This window comes from Macaca fascicularis, chromosome 1, assembly GCF_037993035.2.
Source record: "Macaca fascicularis isolate 582-1 chromosome 1, T2T-MFA8v1.1".
Classification (NCBI taxonomy): Eukaryota; Metazoa; Chordata; class Mammalia; order Primates; family Cercopithecidae; genus Macaca; species Macaca fascicularis.
The window spans coordinates 27,640,358-27,653,208 of NC_088375.1; the positions used below are offsets into that span (position 1 = coordinate 27,640,358).

The 12,851-nt window shown below is 34.6% G+C and overlaps 1 protein-coding gene across 3 annotated transcripts in view; it reads right to left on the reverse strand.

Annotated features, from left to right (window-relative positions):
• The window catches only part of KIFAP3 (kinesin associated protein 3), a 146,877-nt gene that overhangs the window by 81,523 nt on the left and 52,503 nt on the right, over positions 1-12,851 (reverse strand). For all 3 annotated transcript variants that reach the window (XM_005539956.5, XM_065523512.2, XM_045392570.3), the window contains exon 10: positions 10,775-10,937. In XM_005539956.5, coding sequence (XP_005540013.1) covers positions 10,775-10,937 — 163 coding nt within the window. The remainder of the gene's footprint in view (positions 1-10,774; positions 10,938-12,851) is intronic.

Here is a 12,851-nt window from a genome sequence, read left to right on the forward strand (position 1 = left end):
ACTGCTATATGTGTCTAAGTGCTTACTTTCAATTTTTGGACTTACTCATTATAGACCAGTAACAACTAATAACAAATAGACCAAGTATTGGTCCATGGACCACACTTTGAGTATCACTGTATTAGAAGATTCCTGCACTGAATTCACTGATACATGAGAAAGGCATAAAATATAAGTGAAATTAAGGTGTTATTTCAATGTTTAAAACAAACACTCTATAACAAACCCTCTATAAGCAGGTCTAGAAATACTCAAAACTGTGAAGCAAATTGTTTTCTGTCTCCCTGATCTCTCATTTGGCAACCATTAGCCCCCTCAAGTCTTTCCCTTCCTTTTCTTCCTCCTTATCATGACTAACATTTGTACACGACTTTCTAGTTATCAAATAAATATATGTTTATTCTCTCACCTAATTCTCAGAACAAACCTGTGAGATAGGACCTATTTTATCCCCTAATTTTTTAAATAAGACGAAAGGTTTAGTGAAGATCAACTGATGACGTGCCTAAAGTCACTCAGGTAATAAAGGGCAAAGGGAAGACTCAAGCTCAGTTTCTTTGATGTTCTTTCCTTTCATGTGTTCCTTTCATCCTTTCATCCATTCATCCCTCTAACCAGCCACCAAATATTTATTGAGAACATACAATGTGCTAGACATTGTTCTAGGTACTAGGAGTAAAGAACTGAAGAAGTGCCATGCTAATGGTGCTTCAATATTCTTCATCTGCCTCTTCCTACATGTTAGCCAAGACTTGATGGAACTCCATATTGTCATGGAGCTTATGCTGATGGGGCTTGGAGGGTGAACACGGGAGGTGGGTGGTGGTGCATAGGTAATAAACAAGATAATTATATGGAATTTATATTCAATGATGATTAAGTACTATGGGGTAGCAGCTATATTTTGAAGATATAGCTGACTGGATTCCTAAGAGTTTGGATAAAGTACAGGAGGGAAAGAAAAGGATTGAGGATAATTCCTCCAGTTTTGGTCCAGTTAACTAGAAAGATGAAGTTACCATTTACTGACATGAGAAAGACTGTGAAAATAGTAAATTGAGGTGAGGGTAGGGTAGAGATTGGGAGCTTAATTTTGAACCTGTTAAATCTCAGATGCTAATAAGGCATCCAAGTAGTAACATCTGGACCAAGAAAATCAGGGAGGAGGCTGAGATTATTTCTATTGCTATTTAGGAGTCGTCAGTATAGGCAGACTATTTAAATGGAATGAATGAAGTCAGCAAAGTAACAAGCATAGATAAAGTCCAAGGACTAAGTCCTGGGGGCATTCTAATGCTGAGAAATTGGAAAGAAGAGGTGGAAGCAGAAAAGGAAGCAGAGAAGGATTGGATATTTAGGAGGAAAGCTATTAAGAGTACTGAGTCCTGGAAAACCAATGGAAAAAGTTAAAGGAGGGAACTGTAACAAATACTGCTCATAGGTTGAGTAATATGAGTACTAGAAATTGACCATTGGCTTTGGCAATGTGCAGGTCACTGGAACTTGACCAGAGTAGTCTGATGGGTTGTTTGTGTGGGAGGTGAAGAGTGGGAGTGACAGCTTGATTGGAAAAGATTCAGTAGTGTGTAAAACAATGAGGGGAGGGGACTGAAAGAGGAGAGAGAATAGAAGGAAGTGGGGAGAGGGAGAGAGAGAGGGAGATGGGCAGATAGGGAAAGAGAAACAGAAAGAGACAGAGAATAGGGAGAGAGGGCATATTAATATATATGAAAGGGAAGAGGGAAAATGAAGACAGGAAATGAAAACTTTTTTGAGGAGAGTTGAAATGGGAAGAAAAGAAACAACATAATAACTAGAAGGTAAAAGAAGTGAAAGTGAAAAATAAATTTACAATTGTTACAAAGAGAACACAACACCTAGGAATACAACTTACAAGGGATGTGAAGGACCTCTTCAAGGAGAACTACAAACCACTGCTCAAGGAAATAAGAGAGGGCACAAACAAATGGAAAAACATTCCATGCTCATGGATAGAAGAATCAATATTGTGAAAATGGCCATACTGCCCAAAGTAATTTATAGATTCAAAGCTATCCCCATCAAGATACCAATGATTTTCTTCACAGAATTAGAAAAAACTACATTAAATTTCATATGGAACCAAAAAAAGAGCCCATAGAGTCAAGACAATCCTAAGCAAAAAGAACAAAGCTAGAGGCATCACACTACCTGACTTCAAACTATACTACAAGGCTACAGTAACCAAAACAGCATGGTACTGGTACCAAAACAGATATATAGATTAATGGAACAGAACAGAGGCCTCAAAAATCTGATATTTGACAAACCTGACAAAAACATGCAATGGGGAAAGGATTCCCTATTTAATAAATGGTGTTGGGAAAACTGGCTAGCCATATGCAGAAAACTAAAACTGGACCCCTTCCTTACACCTTATACAAATATTAACTAAAGATAAGATTAAAGACTTAAACATAAGACCTAAAACCATAAAAACCCTAGAAGAAAACCTAGGCAATACCATTCAGGACATAGACACGGGCAAAGACTTTATGACTAAAACACCAAAAGCAATGGCAACAAAAGCCAAAATTGACAAATGGGATATAATTAAACTAAAGAGCTTCTGCACAGCAAAAGAAACTATCATCAGAGTGAACAGGCAACCTACAGAATGGGAGAAAATTTTTGCAATCTATCCATCTGACAAAGGGCTAATATCCAGAATCTACAAGGAACTTAAACATATTTGCAAGAAAAAAACAATCCCATCAAAAAGTGGGAGAAAGATATGAACAGATACTTCTCAAAATAAGACATTTATGCAGCCAACAACATATGAAAAGAAGCTCATCATCACTGGTCATTACAGAAATGCAAATCAAAACCACAATGAGATACCATCTCATGCCAGTTAGAATGATGATCATTAAAAAGTCAGGAAACGACAGATGCTGGAGAGGATGTGGAGAAATAGGAATGCTTTTACACTGTTGGTGGAAGTGTAAATTAGTTCGACCATTGTGGAAGACAGTGTGGCCATTCCTCAAGGATCTAGAACCTGAAATAACATTCGACCCAGCAATCCCATTACTGCGTATACCCAAAGGATTATAAATCATGCTAGTATAAAGACACATGCCCACGTATGTTTACTGCAGCACTATTCACAATAGCAAAGACATGGAACCAAACCAAATGCCCATCGATGATATACTGGATAAAGAAAATGTGGCACATATATACCATGGAATGCTATGCAGCCATAAAAAAGGATGAGATCATGTCCTTTGCAGGGACATGGAGGAAGCTGGAAAACATCATTCTCAGCAAACTAACACAGCAACATGTTCTCATTCATAAGTGGGAGTTGAACAATGAGAACACATGGACACAGGGAGCAGAACGTCACACACCAGGACCTGTTGGGGGGTGGGGGGAAATGGGAGGAGTAGCATTAGGAGAAATACCTAATGTAGATGATGGGCTGATGGGTGCAGCAAACCACCATGGCACATGTATACCTATGTAACAAACGTGCACGTTCTGCACATGTACCCCAGAACTTAAAGTATTGTAAAATAAAATTTAGTTAACATTTTAAAAGCTGACATAAAAATTTGGAACATTACTCAATTTAACATATACAATAATATCACTTGCAACAGAAAAAAAATATGAATAAACTAAAAAATTCCGAATTGTCCAAAAGAGTTCACCAGTGAAATGCCACCTTTATTATTATGATGATGATGCATGCACTCTGTAAAACACTGCCACCTGTCACTATGTGATGTTTAACTTTTATCCAAGAATGAAGGCCCTTCCAAAGAACACATTTCAATTGCGTATTTATGCTCGCTCTTGGGCTAAAACCATCCTCAAGCATATCAAACAATCCTCAGCTTATGAAATCTCTAAACCAAAGCAAATGAAAGGTGCAACAAAATGTGTGCATGATCCACCAGACAAAAAGCTAGGAAAATTTAACTTTTCAAATTACTTTTGAAACACTATCAGTACATCCTCCAGGGTACTGAAGAATACACTATGACAAGGAATTTTCTTGCCATCTTCCAACCCAGTCTGACAAAAGGAAGCACTCGAGACATATCAAGGTCAAATGGCTTAATAAGTTTTGACAAGGAAAATTGTTTTTTGAAGATCTGACTCTTGGATAAGCCAAAAAAATCTTTAAACACTTTTAAAAAGGTAACACTATAAAAATCTCAAAAAAGACTGTATCTAACAATTAAGTAAAGCCAAGTTTTGTAGGTCCAATTCAATTTGCAGATAATCACATTTGCTGAAACCAATGGCTATTATAGATCTCCCAGATAGTAGCATTAAGTTACCAGACATAAGAAACTATCTGTCAAAGTACAGGAATGATAGAACTGAAACGATTTACAACTGATACTGAACTAAGCAGAAATAAATTTAGTATCCTTATGTAATCTCAGGAAAATAACATATTAAAAAATAAGAAATGAATAAATTTGGTAATATTTAAGAGAAGGAAAACAAAGGAATATTCAGATATAAGGTTTTCCATGGAACCAATTAAAATTTTAGATTTTCTGCACTCTTAGGGAAAGATCAAAACTACTCAAATCAATTTCAGCATAAGATAGAAAATGTAAAATAATTATTTATAATATTCTTTACAAATCCCTTTTTGTGTCTCTGGTTTTAAAAGAAAAAGTTAAATTTAAAATTCTTAAATGAAATGCTTTATGTGACAAAACAAAATTAAAATAATTTTTGGTTCTATTGAATTACAGTTTCCCTTAGAGCCTTACATGGAAAAAGGCCTGAGCTATAACACAATTTCCCTTTTGCCTTTAATTATTCAAATCACAAAACCTTAATTATATATATTTTTTCAGTTTATTTTCCAAGTAAACTTTGAGTAGTTATTCAGCCATAAACACCAATCTCACAACAGCAGGGGTCGCAATGTACTAGTTAAATGTTTCAGGAAACTGAGAAGCAGATTAACTGTTCATATTGCATAGATTTATTAGAGCATGAAAGATTCACAACTCATTGTACTCTAGTGAAAATAATCTATCATTAAATATAAAAAAGATTTTTCTGTTGTGGGGATCCCCAAATTGTAATAAAGAAAATCTACTTAAACTATCTACTGATGATAATCTACTTAAGCTGATAGCATTTCTAGTTGAAACAGCATAAAAATCACTTATGCTAAGTTCTACCATATGCATTAGCTCCACAGAGGTGCTTCTACACCTCTTAAAAAATAAGTAATTTCTATATATGTAACAGGTAATTCTTTAATTCAGTCAACTGTCAACTTGAACATATATTAAACATTGAGTTTATTTCCGAAGAAAAAAGCAAACTGACCATTCACGTCTACTGCATATTTTCAAATTCTTTTCTCCACAGTGGAGAAAATGTACCCCAAATACTTTAAATATTTGATTTACAGAAAGTTTCTGCTGTCGAATTTCTTTAAATTTTAATTCCATGTAATCACTCCAGTTATTTACCAAAAAAATCTAAAATAATTTAGATTGTCTACTATTTAACACATTAAAAAATCAACTAAAAATAAAACTTAAAAAAATCCACAAGAAACAGTGATATTTCTGAAGGTTTGAAGAAAAACAAGTCTATCCACCTCCTCTAGTTCATTATTTTTCATCAAACCAACCAGGAAGATAAAATCAATGAGTACCTAATAACTAGCATAAAAAATGGAATACAATAAAATACGAAGTGTCCATTGCACATAGAAAAGGTAAATACTGTTTTGTGAACGTTTTTGTTTAATTACATATATTAAACAAATTTTTAAATATATATAAAAAATAATATGTAATATATATTGACATACACACGTGAATATACATGCATACAAACATATACACATCACATACATGTGAGGGTTGGGCTACACTGTAAAATATATATTTAAAATAATATACTTTTTTCACCTTAGGAAAAATATATTTTACTATGGATTGAGGTAAAGAATGTGTGAAAGTCAGTACTCTAAATAAATTTTTCCTGTCCCTTTCAAATTCATGTCCTTTATAACACAGTTTCCTTACTACATCTTTTGTATAAGCTTGTAGCCAAAGATCACATATGTTAAATGTATCACTGAATTACTCAATTGAGAAGTTTAGCTTATTGTGTTAGGAGTTAATGATTTAATTGTCTACACATGTAACTTATATAGTAACAAATGTAAAAATGACCATTCTAGTAATATCAGGAAATCAATTATACACTAAATGCAATTTCTGTGAACATAGCAGAGAGATACATTCCAGCAAAATCAGTTTCTTCACAGTCAAAAGAAATGTTACAAGGTCCATGCAATAAAACTCAAGAACATTACTAGGAAGAGAACCCTTGGGGAACTCATTTGGAATTCATTTTTTTAAAAATATACAATTCAAGTAAGTTCAGTTGTCAGTTTCCAAGACCGCAAGAGAACAGAAATAGATTATTATAGGAGAGAAAAATTGCTGCTATAGAAATGCTGCTGGTACAGAAGAAATGTGAAGTGACAGCTAAGGCCAGGGGAAAAACAGAAAAATTGTATATAAAAATGAAAAATACATGGCGTTCTGGGGCCATTTAGCAAGGGGAAATCCTTAGGCATGGTAATAATATTTATGGCCCTGCATAATAAATTATCTTCAGACTTGCAAACTTGAATAAATGACAGTAAGAACAATAATAGCTACACACATATAGCCTTTGAACCTAGGGACTCTGGCTCCAAATCCCATGGTTTTAACCACTACACTATACTGCTTCTCACTAAAATTTAAAATTACATTCAAGATATTAAAGTAAATTTAAGAAAATACTTTAGAAAACAAAGATGTAATTGATTTTTAAAAGACCTTCTGCTATAAACTGAATGTCTATGTTTACCCAAAATTCTTATGTTGAAACATAATCTTGAATGTGATAATATTTGGGGCTGGGGCCTTTGAGAAGTGGTTACGTCACGAAAGCAGAGCCATCATGTATGGGATTGGTGCCTGTGATAGTCTGTTGGCATGCTGCTAATACAGACATACCCAAGACTGGGTAATTTATAAAGAAATAAAGACTGGGGAGGCCTCACAATCATGACTGAAGGCAAATGAGGAGCAAAGTCACATCTTACATGGTGGCAGACAAGAAGAGCTTGTGTAGGGGAACTCCCATTTATAAAACCATCAGATATGGTGAGACTTATCAACTACCATGAGAACAGTACGCAGAAAATGCCCCTATGATTCAATTATCACCACCTGGCCCTGCCCTTGCACCATGGGGATTACCACAATTCAAGGTGAGATTTAGTGGGGACACAGCCAAACCATACAGTGCCTTCAGAAAAGACACCTCAAAGAGCTCCATTTCCCCTTTTGCCATGTGAGGACACGGTGAGAAGACAGCTGTCTATGAACCAGTAAGCAGGCCATCCCCAGACCCTGAATCTGTTGGCACCTTGATCTTGAACTTTACAGCTTCCAGAACTGTGAGTAATAAATTTCTGTTGTTTTAAGTCACCCAGTCTATTCCCTTATAGAAACCTGGACGACCTAAGATACCTGTGTATGAAATGATTAAATACCCTTAATAATATAAGCCTGGAGAACTTATCAAAAAAGATCCTTTCTAGATATCTAGTTTTTTGGGATCTATGTATTTTTATTTTGATAATTTCACATATTTGTAATTTTGTAATATTGCATTATCTCATTTAACTTTTCCCTATTAATATATACTATTATTATCTACATACTGGAGACAAGAAAACTGACATATAGTTTAGGTAATTGCACAATATTACATAATTGGTATCAGATGAAGCCAATATTCAAAGGCATATAGTCTGGTTCCACAGTCCTAGCTTTAATCAATGTGCTCTGGGCTACCACAGTTGCCAGACTGACTACGTCCTGTAGGATTTGCTATGATGTGTCAGGATGTACTATTTAAGAGATTCTGGTAATCCTGAAAACCCCAAAATAACTTTCAGAATCATTTTCTTGCTCACCAATGTTCTAGTTTTACTCATTCCAGGCATTTGTCCACTCCCTTGAAGTTAGGCATGGCCATGTGATTTGCTTTTAACAACAGAATGTAAGCAATAAGAATTTGTCACTTCAAAGTGGAAGCCTTTAAGAAAAGCATGCAATTCTCCATATCCCTGTTCCTTCACACTTCTCTCTTTCTGTTCCTGGCACTAGCATCCTAATAGTAATAGATTTTATGACTTCTTTTCCTATCATTACCCACATCCAAACAGTAACTATAACATACTCATTTCACCTATGACAAATCCCTTCTGCCCTTTCCTTTTGCCTCATACTGGACATACTATGTCTTCTCTAAATGAGGTTTTCTTTACTTCTTGTCTTGCCTGCTACAACAGGCTAGTGATCTCATCTTCAGACTCTAATGTGAGTCCACCAAATAGAATACATCAGATTAATTTCCCTTTAGCAGATTTCTGACTGTAACCTACCTAGCTCAAAAGTTTACAATGATTCCCACCATTAGTTGTAAGTATAAACTTCTTAGCAATGCTTTACACTTTATAATACCATTTAAAAGCATAAATCCATTTTTCTAAATGTTATCTTTCACTTAGTCATATTCTATGCTCAAGTTGAAATGGCAACTTGTTCCTCCTACTGGCCTAGCTCCATCTATGCCTTAGGTAATGTTTACTGCTTTATCTTAATTACTTTCTACAGCCTCAATTCTTATTCTTTTATAAATATTACCCTGTGAAAATGACAAATTTTTCAATATCCATTTCAAATGAAACCTTATCTATAAAGTGTCAATATGGGAACATCATCTCTTTTGAATTCCAATATATCTGTAGGTTGAAAAACATTTCTCTATAGTGCTCAGCGCTGTGCTTTGCCATGGTAGAGTATCAACATTTTACTGAATTAAATTGTACTGCATATTCAAGAGTAAAATGTTTTAAAAAAATTAACTAGTTTGTCAACAAAAATATAACACTTTTGCGAAAAGTATTTGTACTCAGAGTAACATAAGTCAGCAATATTTATAGAATGTCTACTTCATAGCGAATGATGATGTTGATTAGGAAAATAACAGTATCCAACATTTACTTAGAAAATACTATGTGTCAGGTACTTTGCAGGCAATTCCTCACTTGATCTTCAAAAACTCTAAGTTGAATATAGTCATTATCTTTATTTAAGAGATGAGGAAACTGAGTCACAAAGAGTTTGCATAACTTGCCCAAGGTCACATGGTTAGATGTAAACAGTCACAATTCTAATAAAACAGTCTGACTCAGGAAACTGAGCTCCAAAAGAGATAAAACATTAATTTATATATTGGGTATTATATCTTATATCCCAAAATTTACTACTTGTTAACAAATTATGAAGTGGGTATCGCATGAGTGATTTCTTAAAAATCTCTTTTAAATCACACATTTTATCATATATTACAAGGCAATTATTTAATAAAAGTACATGACTGGAAACTGAACAAACCAAACAGACTATGAATTCCTTCAGGCCAATGGGTGTAAATTGTTTATCTTCATACATTGGGAAGCTGACCTAATACGTGACACATAATTATGTAAGATTTATAATAAGGGAAAGGTCACATGAATTAAATTCAAGATCAATCAACTTTACTCTTAAAGTTTTCCTTATTTATCCTCAAATGTCTACAATGCTGTGGTTCTCCAAAACCAATTTTTGAAAGTACTCCTTAATAGAGTAACTTCTAAAATGTATAATAACACTGTTGTGCAGTATTTGAATATATGGAGAAAGCTGTAAAAAAGAATGAAACTGCAGTACTGAAACAAAGGAACAAAGAGTTAAGATATAAGTAACAATTTGCTTTCTGGTTAAGAAAGGCAATGGCATTGCAGGTAGAGGAAAAAAGCAGATAAAACAGGTAGACAGGCACTTAGGCATGAAAGAACTTATTTATTAGCAAACTGCAAGTGTTTCAGTATGGTGATAGTGTAAAGTATATGCTGGGAACTGGCAGGAGCCCATAAAGATGGAAATTGAGTAGTTTGTAAAGAGATTTAATGCCCTACTAAGAAAGTTAGCATTATGTTGACTGCACAATGTTAACTCTTCAACTCACCATCTTGCTGGCAGCGGAAACAAAATAACCTATAAACTGAATTCTCCAATACAGTACTTTCTAAGTCTTGCTATACAAAAATACCCTTTTTAGAGGCCGAGGTGGGAGGATCACTGGAGCCCAGGAGTTCAAGACCAGCCTGGGTGATATGGTGAGACTCTCTATTTAAAAAAAAAAAAAAAAAAAAAAAAACCCTTTTAACTTAATAACAAAAAGTTTCCACAAATTAGCTCATTTTTAAGTAGTATTTTAAAGGTATAGCAGAATATAAGAACATAAATGATACCTGCTTTTATTTCCTTTTTTTAAGAAAAATCCTTAAGATAAAATATTTTTTTCCTTACTGCTTCCTTGCTTCTTTATTTTTCCTTGCATCATTACTTTCATTTTGGCTTAGTATGGATACATGAAGTCAAAGGGTTAAAAGTAGCTATTTTATTTCATTCCATAGCACCATGGAAATCCTGGTACAGATCATTTTTTACTTATTCTGCTTATTTTTACTTATTCTGCTTATTTTTATTATTTAGTTTCCAATCAAAGAATACAGACAGAATGCTTTTTGTTCAGGAGACTTTTCAACACAGAGCTCAATTTTCTAGTGATGTTGGAAATTCCAGGCAACACTGTCATTGATTTTTAAAAAGCATACCTAGGAGTGCAGTGAGCTTGGGAAGCAGTCCAACTTGTACCATCTTATTCCTCAGTCCTGTGTCAAAGGAGAGGTTTAGTAAAAGTCGGAGGGTGATATTCAGCAGGTCTTCATGCTCACAAGGTATCATTTTCACCAGTTTTTCAACAATATCCATTTCCACCTACGTAAAATAATAATACAAATACAGTGAAGTTCTGCTGCAAAATAGGACACAAATAATATAATTATTTTTTGTTTTTACCGTAATGTATACCTATTTTATAATTATATGTTAATCTTATAGTCCATTTCAATCTGTAAACTTTGCTGAAATCAAACTTTTGAGGAGAAAATATATATGCTACACCATCCTCTCCTTCCCTCATTTAATTCCATCAACTGGAAGACAAATTACATTTGATCCTTGAAAACACTTTGCATTATTGAACACCACCTAGTAAGTACCAGGTCCTATGTAAAGATCTCTTGGCCTTCAAGGATTCCTCAGTATAAAAAGAGAGTAGGTTGGGCATGGTCGCTCACGCCTGTAATCCCAACATTTTGGGAGGCTGAGGCAGGTGGATCACGAGGTCAAGAGATTGAGGCCATCCTGGCCAGCATGGTGAAACCCCATCTCTACTAAAAGTACAAAAATTAGCTGGGCATGGTGGTACGTGCCTGTAGTCCCAGCTACTTGGGAAGCTAAGGCAGGAGAATCACCTGAACCCACGAGGCACGGGTTGCAGTGAGCCAAGATCACGCCACTGCACTTCAGCCTGGTGGCAGAGCGAGACTCCGTCTCCAAAAAAAAAAGTAGACAAATAGAATGAATAATGAAAATACAATATGACAAAAACTGAATGAACAAAATGCTCTGAAAACAGCACGGACAGAACTACCAACTCACCTGGAAGAACAGAAGACTTCAAATTGGGAACAAAGTAAAAAAAAAAAATGACTAAGAATTTGTTATCTGGTTCAGAAAGGCAATGGCAATACAAGTTGAAGAAAAAGTCAGTGGATCAGCATTTAGGAATAAAAGAGCTTGTTAGGGAATTGCAAGTGATTTAGTATAATCATAGTATAAAGTACATGTTGGAGATTGGCAGAAGGCTGTAAGACAGATCTATACAAAATCGTAAGAGCTTTTAATGCTGTACTAAGAAGATTAACATTATTACACAGGCAGTAAAGTGTCCTGAAAGATTTTAAGTCCAGGGGGTGATGTGGTCAGATTTGTTCCTAGACTAGGAATACTCCTAAAATCCAAAGTCCTAGACACTAACCAAGCACCAACTTGTAAAAGGCCTATTTAAAAACAGCAGTATAAGAGTCCTTTTCTGTACGGTCAATAAGGTAGATTATTTTCTGTTAACTGACAAATGGAAAAAGAGGTTTAGGATAATGAAGGCAAAATATTATTTTAATTTTTGACATTTAATTTGAGATGGTATTCAGTGAATATTTAAAAATCATATAAAACCCAGGAAAGAAGCTAGACTAAAAGTAATAGTTGAAACTTTAGGACAGGGATCAGCCAACTATGGCTAGTGGGCCTATCTGGCCTGCTATCTTTCCATTCAGCCTATGAGCTAAGAACGGCTTTTGGCTTTTAACAATTTTAAATGGCTGAAAAAGAAAATCAAATGAAGAATGATATTTCATGACATACAATAATCATATGAAATTCCAATTTCAGTTTTGATAAATAAATATTTACTGGAACAGAGCCATGCTCATTTGTTTATCGACTGTCAATGGCTGCTTTCATGCTACAACTAGAGCAGAGTTAGTAGTTGCAAGAGAGATCATATGGTCCATAAAACCCACAATATTGACTATCTGACCCTTTGTAGAAAAAGTTTGCAGATCCCTGCTCTAGAAGATCATAAAATTGCATTAAGAGAACTTACTTTGTAGTCATAGAGGACAGAACTTATTTAGTAAAAGAAACCCTGCATTCAGATTTTTTTAAGGTAGCAATCAGAAAACTTTGGTTGTAAAAACATCTCATGTCTTTTAGTTACACAGCAATGGCAAAAAAGAAAGAAATTTGGAAAAGTATTTATGATTTTTTAATCAAAGGATTTATAAT